This window comes from Salvia miltiorrhiza, chromosome 2 (assembly GCF_028751815.1).
Source record: "Salvia miltiorrhiza cultivar Shanhuang (shh) chromosome 2, IMPLAD_Smil_shh, whole genome shotgun sequence".
Classification (NCBI taxonomy): Eukaryota; Viridiplantae; Streptophyta; class Magnoliopsida; order Lamiales; family Lamiaceae; genus Salvia; species Salvia miltiorrhiza.
In genome coordinates this window covers 36,657,962-36,679,065 of record NC_080388.1, presented here as the reverse complement: position 1 = coordinate 36,679,065, position 21,104 = coordinate 36,657,962, and the positions used below count along the sequence as shown (strand labels likewise).

The 21,104-nt window shown below is 34.5% G+C and overlaps 1 protein-coding gene across 3 annotated transcripts; it reads right to left on the bottom strand.

Moving 5' to 3' along the window:
• Positions 1-5,568: 5,568 nt before the first annotated feature.
• On the bottom strand, positions 5,569-13,018 carry LOC131012233 (mitochondrial outer membrane import complex protein METAXIN-like). Of its 3 annotated transcripts, none has more exons than XM_057940147.1 (8): positions 12,622-13,018; positions 12,282-12,324; positions 10,396-10,723; positions 8,689-9,023; positions 8,226-8,302; positions 8,073-8,133; positions 6,732-6,891; positions 5,569-5,978 (listed from the first exon to the last, which is right to left on the bottom strand). In XM_057940147.1, the coding sequence occupies exons 3-8, from the start codon at positions 10,556-10,558 to the stop codon at positions 5,794-5,796; spliced, it is 981 nt and encodes a 326-aa protein (XP_057796130.1). In that variant the 5' UTR covers positions 10,559-10,723; positions 12,282-12,324; positions 12,622-13,018; the 3' UTR covers positions 5,569-5,793. The 3 variants fall into 3 exon arrangements, with proteins under 3 accessions (XP_057796130.1, XP_057796131.1, XP_057796132.1); XM_057940148.1 differs by having other exon boundaries at positions 10,396-10,817; positions 12,622-13,001; XM_057940149.1 differs by lacking the exon at positions 5,569-5,978 and having other exon boundaries at positions 6,753-6,891; positions 8,037-8,133; positions 12,622-13,008.
• Between the last annotated feature and the right edge of the window lie 8,086 nt (positions 13,019-21,104).

Genomic DNA, 21,104 nt, shown 5'->3' with positions numbered 1-21,104 from the left:
TCCTCCATTCATTTTATTCGCCAACTTTGAATGATAATAATCCAACTTGAAAAGACAACTCCAAATCATGACTGAACTTAGAAATATCTAAGCTGCCTACGTACCCTTTTGAAAGGAATCAAGTCAAAACGTAGTTCAAAGATCAATTTGAGTTTTAATTGGGGGGGTGTCGTACACAGTTTATACTCTTGCGGGCCAGGAGTGACTATTTATTTTACCACTATTTAGACAAAGTGGAGTATATATAGTTTAACCACATAAATTTACTTTTTGGTGGGAGAAGTTTAGCAGTTTAACCACATACACTTTCTTTGGTGGATGCCGTGCATAGTTTATACTCATATGGGCCAGGAGTGACATGCAGTTTAGGCTCGTGCGTCATGGAGCTGTCTTCATATGCTCCTTTTTTTTCTTGCTTTCTGGCTTGATTTTTTTTTTTTTCTTTTTTTGGCATTTCCATTTTTTTTTCTTTTTTTTTTTATGCACATGCTTCAACTTCCACCACCTTTCAAGGATAGTAGCGCTTTAAGAACTTGCCGTTGAGAGTGATGACCATCGACCTCCTTGCACCGAGGACAAGGTTTCCAACTTGAAAAGAGCGCACTCGCGCCGCTTTGTTGAAGGATCTTGAAGGATGAGCTTGATGGTATTCCAATTTCTGCTGAGTTTCTGGTCTCTCCATATCCAGGGTTTCTAGTTCTTTGATGCGCAAGTGCAGATTCTCCTCTCCAGCAACTACTTTCTCGCAGGTGATGTGGTTTGATGTGACAAAGTTTTCATCTTGCTGGCGAGGACCCTTGAAATCAATACACATCCTTATTCCTTCATTTTTCTGGCGTATGAAGATTATATTATCTGCAACGCTTTTTGTGATAACGCCACTTCTAATGAGACTTGCAATTTCTCGATGCACTTGACTTTGAGCAATATGAGGAACTAGATTACTAGCACTATTAGTAGTGTAGTAAGATGAAGCCACGCTTTCTCTATCTTCTTCGTCTTCGAGCATCTTTGAATCGGAAGAAGCTATACTTTCTCTATCTTCTTCATCTTCGACCGTCTTTGTAAGGATAACAGTCTTCATTCTGGCTTTCAATTCTCTCCCACATGTCACAAGTAAAGTGGTACATCTTTTCATACGAGAAGGGATCGAGCTCCTTAGCTTCTTTGTCATGTGCAGTCCATAACTCCCTTTTGTCTTGCCTCTTTTCCATGATTCGCCTTTGCCAAGTCTTTTAAAGACAGATGCTCGTTGAACTTCTCTTGTACCTATCCTTTTGAAAGCAGAAACTCTTTGAATGCTTGAATATTTCTGGATTTGTTGGGTGCTGGCATAGTTACTAGTAGCTCTTTTAATGGCAATACGAATGGGACTCTGCACTGCATACCCCAAGCCTGCTTTGGGGTTTTGGCTCGCGTTACTGGTCTTTGACTTTGATATAGAGCTTTCTTGAGGATTGTATCCAGCATTAACAAGAAGTGTATACGCCTTCGGACCAAAGTGCTTTGACAGTTCTTTGTCTGAGAGATCCACGTGCTCTGTGGGGCCATTTTTCTTTGGTCGGACAAACTCTTCAAGCGGTTGGAGAATTGGCTTCTTGGCATCAATCTTCGTTAAAGGCATTGTAAAACCTTCCATCTCCAAAAATGATTCTGCCTTCTTCTTCTCCTAGCAAGATCCCGACTCATCATGCGGTGTTGTGACTTTGGTTCTCTCCAAATAAAATTTTGCATCAGCAAAGTGTGACTCTGCTTCCGTAAACGGCCTTTGATCACCAACCACTTTTCTTACGACACCATTTTGATGATACTTGAAGCATTGATGCAATGTTGAAGGAATAACACCATTCTCATGAAGCCATGGTCGACCGAGAAACATGTTGTAGGAGGTCTTAGCGTCAATCACGTGAAGCAGCGTCGTCGAATCCATATCCTGCATTAGCAATCGCAGCCTTATAGTGCCAAGAGCTCTCTGTCCTTCATGGTTGAAACCTTGAATCATTAATCGGCTACTTGATAGTTCGTCCACTTGAATCCCCAATTGCTTCAAAGTCTTTAGTGGCAAAATGTTGACCGCCGATCCTCCATCGATGAGAATTCGATTGACCTTCTGCTCCTGGGTGTAGCAACTCACGAACAATGGTCTGTTATGAGGTTTAAATCCAAGCTGCAAATCTTCATCGGAGAACGTGATTGCCAAGACATCATCATCTTCATTCGTATTTAGTTTGAATTTTTCATCTACTTGATTGGATGTATCATATAGAGCTCCAACACCTTCTATTATGTCACTCGAGTCACTGGTGGCGACATTTGCAGCAGCACAATCTTCTTCAAGGGATATCTTTCCTTCTCGAGCTAATCGCATGACTTTATCTTTGAAGATGAAGCAATCATGTATGGGATGTCCAACCAATCGATGGTATTTGCAATATTTTGGGTCATCCGTTCGTCCTGCTTCATTTGGTCGCTTCATTTCTGGCAAATCGACAAGTCCTTCTTTGAGCAAGTCATCAAAAATTCCTGAAACATCAGAGTCTAAGAATGGGTATTGTTTTTGCTGCATTTCCTTCAAAGTAAGCTTTCTTTGCCCCATGTCTCGGGAAGAATTTTGGTTATCCCGGGAGGTATTTTGGTTGTTTTCCTGACTAGCTTCTTTCTTCGAAAATTTCACAGACGTTGCCTTCACTGCCATAGATTCGTTTGTCGGTGCTTTAGCTTTGAATTCTTGCTTGAATTTGCGAGGCTCTTGGATTGGTGGCCCTTCGATTCCGCTTGCAGCCATACTCAACTCCATGTCATGAGCTCTAGTGGCTAGTTCTTCAAATGTCCTTGGTTGAATTCCTCGCAAGATGTATTGTAAACCCCAATGCATCCCTTGAGTGCACATCTCAATAGCGGATGATTCGGATAATCGGTCTTTGCAGTTGAGGCAGAGGTTTCTCCATCTATTGATATAATCAATCACCGGCTCTTCCTTGAATTGACGAGAACTTGTGAGTTCCACCATGCTGACAGTTCTTCTGGTGCTATAAAAGCGGTTAAGGAACTCGTGCTCCAACTGTTCCCAACTATCGATCGCGTTCGACTCCAAATCCGTATACCAGTCAAAAGCATTTCCCTTGAGTGAGCGAACAAACTGCTTGACCAAATGATCTCCATAGGTGCCAGCGTTATTGCACGTCTCAACAAAATGATCCACATGTTGTCTAGGATTGCCTTTTCCATCGAATTGTTGAAATTTGGGAGGTTGATAACCAAGAGGCATCTTTAATTGATCAATTCTTTTAGTATAAGGTTTGGAGTAGATCATGGATGACTTGGAGCTACCACTAGCCTTCATAGTTCCTTCAATGAATTCTTTGAGTTGGTCGATTTGAATGAAACCATCGGAAGAGACTTGGATGTTCTTTGAAGACGTCTTTTCTTCATGGTGTTTCTCGGACGACTTTGAATCATCGCTTTCTTCATCTTTCTCATCATTCACTCGACTTCCTTCTCCTTTCTCTAAGATGAGCTTTGAGATCTTGGCGTCTTGCTCCAATATATGCTTGTTCATGTTTTCAACAAGCTTAGCTAGGCTAGCAATTTGTTCCTCCAGAGTAGAAGCGTTTGTCACCATGACGGGAGCTTCAAGAGAGTAGCTTGCGGTTGAATACTCCTCCCTTGCTGAAGCAGACTTGGAAATTTCCTCCAATAGCCTAGCTTTGCCTCGCGTGATAACACCAATATTCTCCAAAGTGATGTCTAGGTCAGCGCTTGAAGTCTTGTTCTCCATTTGAATTTGCTTGAGTTTTGTTGAAGAGGATAGATGAGAGGTAGTGATGTCCCACCGGGCATGCCAAAATTTGTAAACACAAATTTTTATTGTATTCAATTTAATGAGATACAAAAATGTGTATAAATCCAAAATATATGGATTGAGGTGAATTTGTTGCGGGTTGCGAATCTCTACTTGATCCTCTGATTATCCTCTTCGAAGTTTCTTGAAATCTTTGGAGGGAAGTACGCCTTCTTGATCTCCTTGGATTTGTATTTGATTTGATGACTTGAATTTGGCTTTGATGACGTCGATCCAGAGGGCTTCCACCTTATTTCTGAATCGAACGTTGACTTGATGAATTTGATGAAGAACTCGTTGACTTCCTCGTAGAACGCCTTGATTGTTGGAGATGACTTCGTTGTGATGAATTACTCCTTCAATACTTGAGCTCTCAAATGATTTGTGTGTGTCTTAATGAGCTTCCTACATCTCATATTTATAGTTGTAGGAAAAGCTAATTAAGGAAGTTTAGGGTTGGGCTTCAAAGCCTGAACCCGTAAATCTTGGGCCTAGGGCTTAGGTGGCACAATATGATTGGATCTTCTTGATTTATTTCCTTTTATGCAGAATTTGACACATGACAGCTTCTAATTGGTCAATAAATCCACATAATTAAATATCAATTATATATCTATTTAATCTTGGAATTATATTTAATTTAATTCCAAAATATAAAATAAAATATATAATTTAATATTTAATTTATAATTTCCACATGGCACAATTTAATTGGCCATAAATTTTAATTGCCTACACCCTTTATAAGGCCTTTTAAGGAGATGATGTGCCCAATTATAATAGAAATAAATTCCTGCATATTCTAATCATTCATTTTTTTTTTGACTTGGGGGAGTTGGGGAGGGGGAGCAGTGGGGTTTGAACCCGGGACCTCACTATTCACACACAGGAGGTCGCACCGCTTGGTGTCCCCTTGGGGACATTCTAATCATTCATTCTTCTTCCAAGATATGTTCCATTTTACCATGAAACCTTGACGGAGTCATGGTTTCAATTATTTTAATTATTTGAACAATAGATATAAACATGTAAAAATACATGCTTCTAACTTAGATAGTGGCCTCATGCCTGCCATTAGGGGGACTAATTTTTGAGATAATGGCCAATCAATTTCACAGACAATAGTTGCTTTCGAGTACACAGTTTCATAGATAGAAAACTATCTTCCCCAAGAAGTAACACAACCAGATAATTATCTAATCAGGATCAAAAGAATTTATGTGAGGGCTAAGCAAATTAAAGAAATGCAATAGTAGGAGTAGAATCCTTAGTTAACTCTTCGGTTTATACATTTTATCACGCACCTCAAATGTCAGTCATAGAAATGCCTAAAATGATTTACCTAGCATGCTCTCCCCATAATCATATACGGTTAAGAAGAAATAAAATGGAGAATTAAAAAAAATAAGAACAAAAAAAAATTCTTAAATTCCACATATTATCAAGGATTATTGTGGTGGTAGGAATACGTATTGCTATATCTCATTAATAAATTACAGTATGTTACCATTTGTGTCATGGTGTGACAACGGCTATCCAAATTAATGAGGTTATATCAACACCTTATAATAGCATTAGATGCAACTTAGATGAATAATTTGCAAAATGACAAATATTTCAAGAGTATTTTAATACGAGACACTCAAGGTCAAACAACATCATCATCAATCGTACATTTGGACTACATACATAAAGCAAACAATAATGAGTTCAAAAGCAATTGACAGTTTCTCAATCCATCTCTGCCAATGGGCAAAATTGCATTTATGCTTACGCTCAACTTCTGTAGCTTAGTACAAGAGATGATTTAGTCTAAAACTCACTAGCATGCTTCTTCAGGAAAAGGAAACCCAATGACTTGCATATTTGCCGATTTTCTCAAACCCTAGCAAGTCGAACTAGAAAACACGAAAATTTGGAGACAAATAAATCTCTATCTGAGAGGTTAATTCCTACTCATAACCGAAGCCGTCATCATCATCACCAAGCTCTACTTCAGCATCATTAGATCCCCCAAGAATGGAAAGGAAAATCAAAACAGCAACAAGCTGAGTAGCAAGAAAGTATTTAGCGCGTCTCCTGAACTTCTTCTCTTCCTCTGTCTTCTCCCTAGTAGGTTTGCTCTTTGGCTTCGAACCTAAATTTGTCGCGAATGGGGTCAATTCTACGAAACATTCAAATAAAATACTAATACTGATGGAAGAAATTAAGCAACATGGGAAGACATATGAGTTATTTATAGGCAAAAGCAAGATACTATAATTTTTCTCCACTAAGTAGCTTTTTATCGTATTATAGGAATGCTGGTAGAATTTAAACCAATAGTCATGACTAACCATGAAGTCACTGTAAGCTAATTCTAGAGAAGACAAAGACTTTAGGTGCAATGGTAACTGACAAACAGTCAAACACTCAACTAGAGGCAGGATCCTTTCACGACAATGCTTCCCGAAATTAAAACAAGACATAGTTACTTCAAAATAAACCAGAAAAGCGATTAAAATAACCCAAATATAGTACCTAGCACCAAACATATCTCTAGATACTAGTAGGTACTCCAACAGAAACCAAATTTAGCCTCAGAAGTTTCTCACAAGAGGTGTCTAATAGCTTCACTCCATGATTTTTTGTATAGCTACATTCAAGAAGGTATTTTTGTTTTGTCATTAGTGGGCGGCGGGCGCAAAGTTTATTGTTGATCGGCTATTTTCAAAGCTGTATACAGAGAGCTCTCTATCATGTTTCAACAGTATGTTTCCAAGACCTTTAAGTATTGGATGAGAATGAATCAAGTTCAGACAATGTAGCAAAATGTATATATTGATCAAAATAGACAATATATGTCTAATTAGTAAAATTGGATAGCAACATAGTTATAAGTGAGACTCACTCCAATATGAAGGGCCTCGTTTTGAAGCTGATGATGAGGGATCTGACTGAGGAACTGATGAAGATGACGAACTGGCATCTATGTACTCCAGTTTAAGATTCTCAGCATACTTCACAAGATTAGCATGACCCAAGAGCTTACTTCTTAGAACAGATGTTTCCTATTACAGGTAAGAACACATGAAAAATGTATAATTCAGCCACTATATATACCTATTAAAGGAAGATGATTCAATATCTGTATCAACTAGTCAACCCAGTACCAAGTTGCTGAGAAAGTGTGGGCCACTCAACCATTCATACAGCACCAAATAAGTATGGCAACTTGTACACTTATATTTCAGGTTGAGGCATATATCTCAGACTTTGTTCTTTGCAGAAATACAAAATAGATAGGGAATTTTCACCGCACTGGATCCAAGCTTGCAGATAATAACAAAATCACTTATATTCTCAGATCTGCCAATTCGTAAGATAAAGCACAAGAGCCTTGAATATAAAAGCTTTAATATTACATGGACTACTACGACATCAAATCATCTGAGCCTCATGGTATCATAAATGCAGAAAGCCACAAAAAAGGGGCAGTTTTAAATAGTACGGGTTATCCATGATTGTAACAAAATCAGCTTACTGTAAAATTTTATGTTATACCAAAAAAAACTATCTCTCAATATATACATACATACAGGGTGTGGTTCAAGTGAGTATTTTCTTATTGTGAGAACTGTAGTAACTTATACGTTCAGTGCAGTAAATTGTATGTGTTGTGCTGTTGTGCAATAAATGTGTACAATTTATGGCACTAAATGTATAAGTTACGCCAGTTCTGACAGTAAGAAGGTTCTCATTTGAACCTTTTCCTATATATACATGTAGAACTCTTGCACTAAACCTATAAACTAACTGCATGCACTGAACTCTACACTCAGCAAGTGTTGTGAATTTATTATAGGACTATAGGAGTTTAGTGTAATACTCAGCATGAACTTCACACACATAGCGAAAAATTGCAAATTCGAGATATATGACATGGAGTTAATGTATAGCACAAGGCGTACAATATACTGCACTGAAAGTATAACTTATCTAGTTCTCACAATAAGACGGTTCTCATTTGGACTCTTTCCTATATACATATCTAAAAAGAAAACAAAACAAAATTCCAACTTTTAACAGATGACAGAATCTTAACAAGTAGAAAATAATACACCAGTATGAGTTCATAATTCTGTATCTGACAATTGTAAAGCTCAATAGATTCCAAAAAACAGTAACTCACTTCAGAAAGGAAGTCTCCACTTACAATGATGATTCAAATATAACCATTAGAAGTACTCACAGGTAAAGCAAGAAGCGTAAACAGAGCATGCCCAAGGAAAACTGCATCCAAACTTGTTGGCCTGCATTGGAAACATTGTGTTATGCAGTATTACCACATATAAAACAAGAAAAGCAGCAGCCATTAAGGCTTACACAGAGCAAAGGAAATTACCTATCTTCAAAGAAAAAGGTTTGTTCTCTCAACCTAGCTGACAAAGCACTATATGCAACAGTTGCTCTTCTATATATCTGCATGTAAAAACAGCACAATAAGCCATGCTTGCACAAAATGCATAAGAAACTATGCATACATGTAGATATACATATGTGTGTGTCTTCTTGATATTGATAATAAGCATTTCTATTCATCACGCAGACATTTACAAATGCTGAAAACCCAAATAGGCTAATCATATGTAATAACATTAGGTCTTGATCTTGTTCAATCCAGAACCTTATAATTTGACGGATTTTCATGTATTCATTTGTGTACAGAATATACAGATGCTCGGTGTGCACATGGGCATTTGCAACATGCGTAAACGTGCATCCTCACAAGAGTGCACATATCAATAGAGAAAAACATCTTAAATCACACAAAAAAGTAGATGAGAAATACGTCCAAACAGAAATACCTCTTCTTCCCTTCTTTCTGCATTCTCTGATGTTATCCCAAGTAGTTGTTTCACCGCATAGACTTGCTTATAGTACAAAATATTTCCTATTGGCCAAGGGAGATCAGAGTAATAAATCTTGTGTGCTGACTTGCCATCAGAACCCACCCATAGTTCATACAAGACTGCATCAGCAAGCCATGACTCAACCATCACCTTAAATGATACCCATTCAGGTATACCACTCACCTCAGCATCCAAGTCAACAATGTCATCTTCCTTTAATTTCTGAAGGACCCCACCGTTCTCATTGTTATAAGCAACATAATCACCAGACTCAACAAAGGGTATCTGATCTGGAAGAGAGACAATGCATGTCTATTATTTCACACATACATACTTATAAAAATATAATGATTTTCAGTGCATAAAAAGCAAAAACTAAAATATCATGTTTGGTGTTACTAATAGCAAGATCAATGCCTATATTGAAAGTCAATGGCTCCACCAAAGAAAAAAGAAGCCTTTTGGTCAAAAGAAAGATTCAAGAAGAACATGAATCTGTTCCTTTTTCATTATAGAATCTCAACGTTCTTCCACAATAGCACATTGAACATCTAATGCTTTTCTAGACCTAAAAATTAAATATAGAATAAGCTATGCTATGATAAATATTCAATCACCTGATATTTGACTACGTATGGTAGCATCATAGACCATTAAATGAGTCTCCCAACAAAAGCTAGTATTTCACTTACACAAATCTACTTAACAGAAAGTTTGTGACAAATCTCCATGTGCCTTATTACTTTCATGATCAAGAAAGGGGAAAAAAGAAAGACAGAAGAAAGAGCATGAATATTACAAAAAATACATAAAACATTGAGGAACCAAACAAAGTTGTGATTCTCGATTAAACAAGATGGAAACGGATGTCAATAAATGCCATTAGGTTTGCCATGGAATAATTAAGATAACTTCATTATTAGCTTCAACAGTTTTGCCATGAAATTATTATGGTAATCTAGCCTGGTATTTGGACCGGCCATCAATATAACTAATCCAAGAACCAACAAAGATTTCTTTGCCAGTGATTTTGGAGAATTGGACATTTGAAATGTTTGCAGTATCAGTTCGTCCGATACCAACTAGCTGGAGGCCTTAGATCTACTGTCACATTCAATATGCCCCACGTTCATTTCTTTTAAAAGAGATATGCTATATCTATAGTGTTCATCATAACAAATGTTGTTTGAAAGGAGATAGAAAAATAGCAACGTTCAAGCACAATCAACCGAAATCTTGCTAATTCCAAACCGGGTAATGTGTCTAAGCCGAAGAAACACAATGCAGAATATGTTTTTTTTTTAAGCAACTACAATAAATCCACAAATTCATAATCCAAAGGGAAGCATGGCAGAAGGCTCATTTTGTTGCTAGCAGTTTTTAGCCAATTCGGTATCACCCAATCGTGTGTAAACAGAATCACGAAGCAAGAACTATTTGTGTGCAAACGCGAGAATTGCCAAGTACCCAATACAAGGTTCAATTTTGCAGAAAAATTACAAACAATAATAAAGGTGTGAAAATATATAAAACCAAAAAACCATAAAGAATCAGAACCAACTAGATATAATTACTTGATAAAAGTCTCGAGAGCGAAATCTGCAGCAGAAATTCAAATGAAAAAGGAAAAAGTTCTGAAACAATTGAAAAAGAAGGAATTACCAGAATCAGGATGGATGAGATTGAATTCCAAAGTGAAAGGGATGTTGGCAAATTTAAGATAAATGTAAGCAGGCAGACAGTTGGGGCAAGCGGTGGGCAGCGAGAAACTGGGCTTTCTTGCCACAAGTGTCAGCGCCTCTCTTTGGCCTCTCCCATCTTCCATTGCTCCCACAGATTAACTAAGACAATCTATCTATCTATACTAATATTAAAGCATAGATTTTTGGGGGAACGTGTTTCCCGCCAAAAGTAGCTGCCTTTTATCCAGTAAATATCGAGCTTTTCTATCCGCTGGGTAAAATTTGTGACTTCGGGCTCAAGTTTGTGACTGCATTAAAAATTCCAAAATTTTATATTTCTTATTGCATATATGTTGCTTCTGTTTGTGCATGTGGAAAGCAGAGGCTGCGCAGATATATAATCTGTCATTGCGTGTACAAACTGCATTAGAACTGTAAAAATTTAATATTTTAATATTTACTTTTGCTTTATACAGCTGGTTCTTTAGAATTGAGCTCCAAAAACTGGCACCCAGATACACATTTGAAATTCAAAAATAACCAATATTGGAGCCAAATTGATGAATACTCAGCCTATAAATACCAAATCATTTCAGACCATATTTCACTAAGGTAACTTTCTCTCTCTATTCTTGGTTGCTCTAATTATTTTTTGTCATTTTGTGTTTTATAATTTTTATGTGGTCCTTCTATTTATATTTTTTTTTTAATTTTGAAAATTTACAACCCAATTATTACAATAAATTCTAAAACAATGATATTTGCAATTGATAGTAATTTTTTAATTTTGTATGCAGGTGAAGATCTGGAGCATGAAAATGAAACCTCTACAATCTGCTACACCGAAAAGAAAAATGGTTTTAGTATATATTCATGATTATTATCATCAAGGAGAAAAAAAAATCATATCATGTTATTTTCATAAGAGAAATTTAATCTGGAGCATGAAAATGGAATCTCTCCTATTGCAACACCCACAAGAAAAATGGTTTTAGTATATATTCATGATTTATATATATTATCATCAAGGAGAAAAAAAAAATCATATGTTATTTTCATAAGAGAAATTTAATACTATCATGTTATCTACCATTTCTGTTACCTTTTTTTTGCTACAAATGAATGTAAATATAATATATAATGGCTCCTAATGATTCTTCTATATGATGCAAGGAGTATTGATATTGAATATTTTAGATTGAAACGAGATGAAAAAAGAAATGATTTTTTTTTCTGTATTTATTTTTCTTATCAGAAGACATTCAAGCTAAGTACACTAGCTGCCAAAACAGTGGTTTTTTAACAAAAGCTGAGCATACTAGCTGCTGTTAGCGGGAAAATTATCAGATTTTACTTCAAATTCATATCTAAATCTTATCTATATCATCCATTGAAAATTTCAACAAACCAGACAAACTAAATCTGTGTTCAGATTTAGAATACATCAAATTTATTTACTTAGCACACAATCCAAAAAACTACAAAATGAGCTTCATATCCCATAAATATTTAAGCTCAATCGAGATGTTTGACTTGCAAATAACCTTAGTAAATTCAATAATAATTCCAATCCATGTGTATAGCTTAACATGAAACCTCAAGAAACAATACCCATCAGCATCCTAAATAAAAGAAATCATTTTAAAGAAAAACAAACTACACCAATCAGAAACACAAAGTTTTTCAAAGATTGACGCACATATGAAAATACTTAGATGTAAGGTTTTCAAAGCTTTGATAATACTAATCTATACATCTCAAAATCTGCACTAAAATCAAAATGAAATACTCGTATTTTATTTATTTAAAAAACTCCCAAAAAAATCAAATCATCTTTATTTATTAAAAAAATCATAAAAAACTTACATGTGTTGTTCTGAAGTTTCTCACAAGGGTGTTCCTCGCAAATCTACACAATTAAAACAAAAAACAATAGATGAGCTTTGCCACAAAATTATAGCCTCTCAAAGTAAAAAAAAAAAATCAACTATATAGAACAAAGTAAATCATGACAACTGAAAATTATACTATTTTTTATTTAAAAAAATTAAAGAAATTCATAAAAGTCATACTATTTATTTGAATTTATCAAAAGACCTAAATATTGCAAATGAGATTTTTTTTAAAAAGGGAAAGCAAGAAGTTCACATTGGAGCAACTTAGCGTTCAAATCCCCAAGTGATTTTTGTATATTGCCATAGCTTACCTTGCTTCTTCAGCCTGCAATAACAAAAGCGACGGATGCAGACGAGAGAGAAAGGGAAGATGCAGACGAGGGAAAAGGGTAGCGCTGGAATTGAAGATGCAGACAAGGGAGAAGGCGAAGATGCAGAACAGACGAGGGAGAAGGGGAAGATGCAGAAGAGAGCAAGGAAATTAAGTGTGATTTGAGAAGATCTACAGATTTAAGGAGAAGGGGAAGATATAGCGATGGAGAAGGTAATTTTTCTTCAATCTGCTGTTGTATCTCCAGGCGCCTGGAATTGAAGATGAGACGAGGGAGAAGGGGAACCAGGGAGCAGGGGAATTAGGTGACTTGAGAAGATTCTAGGGCGTCTAGCGGCGCCTATGTGTTTGCATCTAAACACTAAAATCAAATGATAGATGACTCTTTATTGTATTGTTATTATAGTTGGGCTTTTATAATACTCCGTATGAATATGAATTTTCCTATGTCTAAGAGTCCATGGGCTTGATCTTTTCAGGCCCAAAGGTTTCAGGCTGAAAGGTTTCGGCAATTAAATAGGAAAGTCAAAATCGATAACTAATAAAAAAATTTCAGAGGCAAAATTATAAGAACATAGTTCTAATTTGACAAATTAATAGCAAATGGTTTCAACCACAATTGTACATTGAAAAATCGAGAGAAATTGAACATTCAAAATCTGCATCAAAATGAAAGAAATTGAACATTCCAAAATCTGCATTCAAAGAAATTTTGAACATTCATAATAATAATAATAATAATAATAATAATAATAATAATAATAAATCAAACAATCAAAATCAGAAAGAAATTGAACATTCAAAAGAAAAAAGAAAAAAATCTGCATGTTTTTCAATTCAAAGCTCAACCACAATTGAGCATTCAAATTCAGCAATCCAATTTCAGAAATTGAAAATCTAACCAAATAAATGGTTTATATCTTACAAACAAATCTTGCAAATTAAAAAACCTCACCAAATTAAGAATCATAACTCCTTAGAACAAAAGGAGGAACAAAAAGCTTGTCGTTAGCTTATGGGAACAACGATGTCGTGAGGAGTTGTTACGGTGCGGCGATGATGGCTTGAGGAGCTACCTTGGTGCGGCTGCAATGGCGCGAGGCTGCCAGCAGAGCAGCCACAATTGGAGGCGGTGGTACGATGCGGCTCCGATGCGATGACTGAAGAGCGGCGTGCAGTGCGCATGGGCAGAGACGGTTTGTACCTTGAAGAGTTGTTGCCTCCTGCGGTGCGGCGGTGACGGACGGCACACATTTGGAGAGCAGCGAACGGTGCGGCGGTGGTGGCGATCGGAGTTGGAGTGTTGAAAGTTGTGTGCGTTGTTGTCGTGTTGACTTTTGTGTGCGTTAGGATTTAGAATTATAAATTATATTGAAAAGTAAGGTTAGTTTAGTAACATTGTATTTATAATTAATTATAAAATATAATTAAAATTAAAAATAATATATATATTTTTATGTTTTTTTATTTATATTTTCTCAAACTTTAATCCAATTAATTGATTATAAATCTTTCTTAAAATTATTTACAAAAAATTGTACACACGTATCTTTTCAGTACTCTTACCTAAAAAATTGATTATTAAATACTTGAATTTGGATAACATCTTTGATTGGGTTTACTCTACATAAAAACGAAAAAGTGAATATTTTTTACAAAAAATATGGATGATGTAGCAAAATATCTATTAATATATTATTTACAAAATAATATTGCCAATTACTATTATGTAATATGGGTGGACGTGTTTTAAAAAATGATGAGGAGTGTGAATGGTTTTATTTTTATTTTATTTATTCTTGACACAAAACACGATTCTATTTTATAAATTAAATTTGTATATGAATTTCATATTGACGAACTTTTGTTATTTTGATTGTAAATTTATTTGTATAACTATAGTAATTCATGTTGCTCACTTCTAAAAATTATAGGGAAAAATACTACTTATTGCATGGATTGTATTATGAGATATCTCAATGAGCTAAATAACTTATTCATTTAGACCATCTCCAACACTACATTCTAATTTTAAGGTTTTTGGTGGAATCATCATATTCTCCGTTCTTATTTTCACTTCCAATAATACATTTTTAAAATTCAATTTTTTGCTGACATCATTATGGACCCATTCTCCACCCACTTCAATTAATTTATTATTAAATTAATTATTTTATAAATATTAGAAAGAATAAAGATTTTTATTTAATGAAAACCGTATAACATGAAAAAAGTAAAATAGAAATGCATACTAAATAAGAAAAATAGGAACTCACAAAAAAAAGTAAATTTAAGAAAAAAAGTGCTACTATTTGGCAATAGGCATCTTTCGAAATAATAACAAAATTGTAAATCAAAAGAAGTACTGCACAATTGTCGAGATTAATAATTAAAAATAATTATTATAAATTAAATAGAGAAAAACTATAGTAGTTCAGAGAAAAAAAAAGAGAAGACATTAATATGATAAATTAATAGAAAGAATAAAGGAAATGAGACACTACTAATGGGACAGCCCAAAAAGAAAAGTGAGACACTACTAATGGGACAGAGGGAGCAATTAACACTATTTTGAGTACGGATCAACCCGATTGTACAGTACACCTGGGTGTACGCAAGATTTTGTGTAAAACAAAAAATAGAAAATAAATTAAAGTAAAAAATATCGAATGGCCCCACTTTCTGCCAATTATAGGGGATGCAATATTGCATCCCCTCTCTCCTAATCATACCTACTCAACATACAACACTCAATGAATTTTTATGAAGATGCATATCATTTGCAACTTTACATTGGAAATGCTCTTATAAAAATGTATGAATTATTTTTATAATTAATTGATCTTAATTATTATATTTGTTAATCAATTGCTCTTATATTTTAGTTTGTCCAAACGTACATTATAATTTAACTACTTCCTCCGTCCACTATAAGTGGCTCAAAACTTTTCTGCACAGGAATTAAGGAGAAGGTGTAAATGTGTTAAAAGTGGTGGGGTCCACATTTAAAAGGGTTAAACTTTGTCATTTGTGGAAATATGTCATTTATAGTGGGACAACCCAAAATGAAATACAGGCCGCTTTTAATGGGACGGAGGGATTACAATATATAAATATTCTTTAGAGGTATAAATTCATTTTTTATAATATTAATATTAGTGTTAAGAAGTATTCATCAAGTGGGGACTGGAAAAACTTTCATATGGAGGAACAGGAAAAACTTTCATATGGAAGTAATTGTCTGCTGCTATTCGTTCAAAGGGAGAAATTATTTTGAATGTTGCATCAAGTGGAATTGCTTCATTGTTATTTCCTGGTGGAAGAACAGTGCATTCACGTTTCAAGATTCCCATTAGTGTCAATGAGATTCTATGTGTATTATAAAATAAGGAAGTCCATTGGCAGAGTTAATTTTGAGGACAAAGCTTATTATATGGGACGAAGCTCCTATGGTGCACAAGTATTGTTTTGAAGCTTTAGATAGAAGTATTCGTGGTATAATGTGAGTGCGTGATGAATCAAAGATTAGATGTGTCGATCGATGATAAAACTGTTGTATTTGGTGGTGATTTTCGACAAATATTACCTGTTATCCCTAAAGGCAATAGACATATGATATAGTTAATGCAACGATAAATTCGTCATACATTTGGAGCAGTTGCGAAGTGTTGAGGTTGACAAAGAATATGCGTCTAAAACAAATGTATGTGAATAATGACCAATGAATTGGAAGAATTTTCGAGTTGGATTGCTGATGTTAGAGATGGATTAGTTGGGAGTTATAGTGATGGTGTTCCTGTGGTTAGATTACCTGATGATATTGTGCTTAAGAGCGGTGGTGATCCGTTAAGAACTATCGTATCTAGCACATATCCGTTGTTTCATAGTGATAATAGTGATGAAGAATGTAATAGTACTGATAATGTGGTTTATAAAGAAATTTTTCGGAATTTGTAATTTGTATTTGACTTCTCTGTTTAATAGAAGACACGACCACTATATTATTATTATGTTTGTTGTAGAATTTAAGATGATTTTTTTTCATAATTATGCACTTAAATACAAAAGTAAAATGGTAGTATAATTTTTTATATATTTTTTACTCCAACTTATGTATATGTTAGATTAATCTGCATCTCCTTATGTCGTTGTCAAATTAGTATATTTATTAGCTTCATTATCTTAAGTACTATGGACCATTTTTAGTTACATCATTAAATTTACCAATATTTCATTAATTTTTATTAATTTTTAGTACATCAAATTAGTATATCCCTTTCTGTCGCGCATACGACATATCCTTTTTTGTGCCGCATATTTATGTAAACAAGTAAATATAATTTTAAAAAAATTTAAGAAGATTGTGGTATCGAATGTTTAGTTAACATTACCGAAGAAAGATATAAAAAAGATAGAGAAAGATATTATCTCTTATTTTATTTTATTTACAAACACTACCTTTTGTAAAAAAAATTAAGAAATCATAGAAAATAGTAAGTTTACTTGCAAAATGATAATACAAATACATTAATGCGTTTGGCATAAACTATTGGATTCTTTCAAAATTTAAAAAAAAGAATTTGTTATCTTCAGGGCATGCTTATATCAAAAACAATTTGTTATCTTCAGGGTATGTTTACACGATAAATTATATTTCAATAGCAATGTATAAATTTTCACAATCACTAATTTAATATTATATGTATATCATTATATTTATGTTGTACCGTCTTATAATATAAACTGTATGATATGAAACTCTTTTGTTTTTTTATTTCCTATTTTTTGTATTATATAATGTAAATTTTCAATTTTGTTTAATTTCTATGTATTATGTTTTGTATCACTTAAATATATTTTTACAATTATATAGTAATTCTACTATACATGACAAATATGTATGAATATTCATACCATGCGAAGCTCGGGTATAACACTAGTATTGTTGGAATGCTTAATGTTACACCTTGAATCGGATTTTGATCTTATTGGACAAGAAAGTGATGAATTCGACTGTTAAACCCTAACGAAGGGGTTTGAGTCATTGTCTTATTTTCATATTTCGTTTAGGAATTGTAATCTCAAATTTGTATAAGAAAAATCCTATAATTATTTGTTTTTTCTTATACTCTCCCCTCAAGAAACATCTCCCTAAAATTAGGATCGTAAACTAATCAAATATTTTTATTTGATTCAGTATTCGATTCGAAATTATGATATTCGTATTTAAAAATTCGATTCGAATCAAATATATATATTCGATTCGATTTAATTAGTATTCAAATACAAATATGAAATTATGATATTCGATTCGATTCAATTCAATGTTCGTAGATACCTAATTAAATATTTAAATATTATATATATATATATATATATATATGTGTGTGTGTGTGTGTGTGTGTGGATGGGTTAAAATAAATTATGAAGTATTTTTCAACCTTAGAATGTAAAATTACGATGAATTCATCACATTGTTGGATGAACTTAATTTTATATTCACAAATATTTAATTATATATGCATTAAAGTCATTTTTCACAATTTTAAAAGTAAAACTTCACAATTTATAAAATCAAAATTTTAAATTGAAGTCATTTTTTCACTACAAATCGCGCTTCTTCATTGCGATTGTAAACTAATCAAATAATTCGTATTCGATTCGATATTCGAATTTTGATATTTGTATTCGATAAATATTCGATTCGAAATATACATATTCGATTCGATTCGGGATTCGTTTGCAATCCTACCTAAGATGGCACGAAAAAAAGAAAAAGAAAAAAAAAGCTAGTTTTAAATTAGGTGGGTGGAAAAAAGATTTCACAAGTCAGAATATGTGATGACAATTAGTAAGATTATTTTTTCAAGAAGGGATGGGTCTGATTTATGCTTAATTGTGCTAAATTTTGGGGGTTTATATGAGCTTTATTTTAAGAGAATCTTCTGGAAATTGGTGCATTTTATGGCTTGTTTAATGCTTTGCAGGAGATTTAGGTTTTTAGATGGAAGAATACAATTTTGGAGACTTCGGGGCTAAAGAGGGTGTTTTTAGCATAACTCTGTAGCCAGAGCAGAGCAGCATAGCTCTGTCGCCAAGCCCGCGCTCCAGACCAGACCAGAGAAGTCAGCCGAAGCCCCGCGTCAGAGAAACCAATCTCCAGAGCAGCGAAATGGATAGTCAAAGCAGAGAAATCAAGAAGTCAGAGAAGCGAAGCCCGCGCTGAAAAGTCAGAGAAGCCAAATGCCAGAGAAGCGAAGCCCGCGCTGAAAAGTCAGAGAAGCCAAATGCCAGAGAAGCGGAATAATTCTCCAGAGCAGTGAAGCGCCAGAGCGGAGGTTCGTTCCTCTGGACGCCAGAGCGGAGGTCCGTTCCTCTGGACGCCAGAGCGGAGGATTCAACCAGAATAGAGATGACTTGCAGCGCGCGTCACAGCTGGACTTACCTTCCTTTGCACGATTCTATTCCTTTTAGAGTCCGACTTTGCATGGCAACTTCCATAGTGATCAAGAAGGATTTGAAGTCTATAAATAGGGCCTAGATTTTCTTTCAGATACATAATTTCTTGCCCTAATTTTCGTTTGTTCTGGAGATCATCTTTCCCTTGGCAACCGCAACCTTAGACTTAGATTTATTAGTTTAACTTTGATTACGTTCATCCTTTTGCTTTAGTTTTCAGTGCAGACAATTTCTCTTTTCATTCCAAAGTGGTGACTTTTATTTTATTTAATTTCAATTTATTTTTCTGTTTCATGTTTGCTTTTATTTATTTAATTGTTCTAGTTTTAATTATGAGTAGCTAAACTGTCACAGCCCACTATCCCAATGACGGGTTAACCGGGGTTATGACTTAGGGTGAACAATAAGAAATGAAAATGGACAATTACTTAACATTAAAGTATATGGAGATGTCACTCATAGATAAAATGCTAGGATCATATATGATTATTTGGATACTTATAAAACACATACATAAATAAGAACTGATTAAGGTGAGTTACCCAATAACACGTATCCCAACTTCATAACATAGAGCTATCCTAATCAAAGTATTTTGCAGCGGAAAACGTGTGAGATATACATATGAAGATGTATACTCAAGGTTACATTTCTTGAAATGATCAAATGAACACCTGCTCAACACCATTCCATTCCATCAGCTGCTCAACCTGCACATTTAGAAATACATGCAGGGCTGAGTATAAAAATACTCAGTGGGCACGTATGCCTAAGTATAAAAATACATGCTCAAAACTGTAAATTGTCATGCCATCATAAACAGTACAGCAAGGGAGTTTTTCGCTAAAAGGCCCAAGCTTACTAAGTTCATTTGTGATTCTTAAAGTTCGTCTGCAGACTAAGTTCTCTTGTAATCTATCATATCTGGAACTTTGTGCCGGAGAGGTGGCCACCTCTCACGGTCACTTGACCGGCCAACCCGCTAGATGACTCACGGTCACTGGTGTACACTAGCCCTGGCAGGATAGCTATCAACTGCTCAGGACCCGAATTCGATTGCATCATTGGCAAAGCCAAAGCAGATAGATATCATACTAAAATTTAAACATTTTATGGCAAGACAATACTTGAAATAACTTTAACTCAGAGATTTTGTCATGAAATAACTTGCTTGAACGTAACATTTAAACTTATTTGATATATATGAAAGTAATGCCCACCTGATTAGGCAATGCCTGTCGTTTATTCTTAACTCTAAATCGGTATAGCAGTGTTACTCCTCACGATCCACAAAGCCTACAAGAAATCTATAATCTTAATAGGTCTCCTGAATCTAATATTAAGTTATAGTGTAGTGCTTATCATCCTATGATTCACTTAGCCGGGTTTTGAAAATTTAATAAATAAATAATTGAAAACTAAATTCTTGAGTTAAGGACACCAACAATATCCATACTCGATTTTCTTAAATAATTGGATTTATAAATAAAACCAATTAAATCATAAATACTTTTATTGCATGATGCAAATGCATACTTAACATATGGTAAGTAATTACTTAAAATATGCACATAATAATAATATAATATTATTATGCAAATCATCTCATGCTTAATCGTATATGCACATAATAATAATATTATTATTATGCAAATTATTCTTTAAATAAAACTATTTAATAGTTCAATTAATTAATATAAGTATAGTCCATTTAATAAAATAATGCAGTCCATTTACTAAAAAAAATCTGCACAATCCAAGTAACAAGGCCCAGCTGTTTTAATTAAATAAACTGAGCCCAAGTTACTAAATAAAAATCAGCCCAACCAGTTAAAAATAGAAATTCAGCCCAACATAAAGAAATAACCCGGCCCAACCCTCGGCCCAACACCCCAAGCCCAAACCTAGCCCATCATTTAACACCCTCACACACACAAACACACGCATATACTCACATACACAAAGCTGCGCGCAGCAGCACGCTCCCCCTCCCCCTTCTTCCTT

Bases quoted from the DNA above. Each gene is read 5' to 3' on its own strand.
- LOC131012233 (XM_057940147.1), bottom strand. From the start codon at position 10,558: ATGGAAGATGGGAGAGGCCAAAGAGAGGCGCTGACACTTGTGGCAAGA. The intron at 6,892-8,072 runs GTGAGTACTTCT...TACCTGTAATAG, and splicing joins TTACGCTTCTTGCTTTACCT to GAAACATCTGTTCTAAGAAG. The intron at 5,979-6,731 runs GTGAGTCTCACT...CGACAAATTTAG, and splicing joins ACGAGGCCCTTCATATTGGA to GTTCGAAGCCAAAGAGCAAA.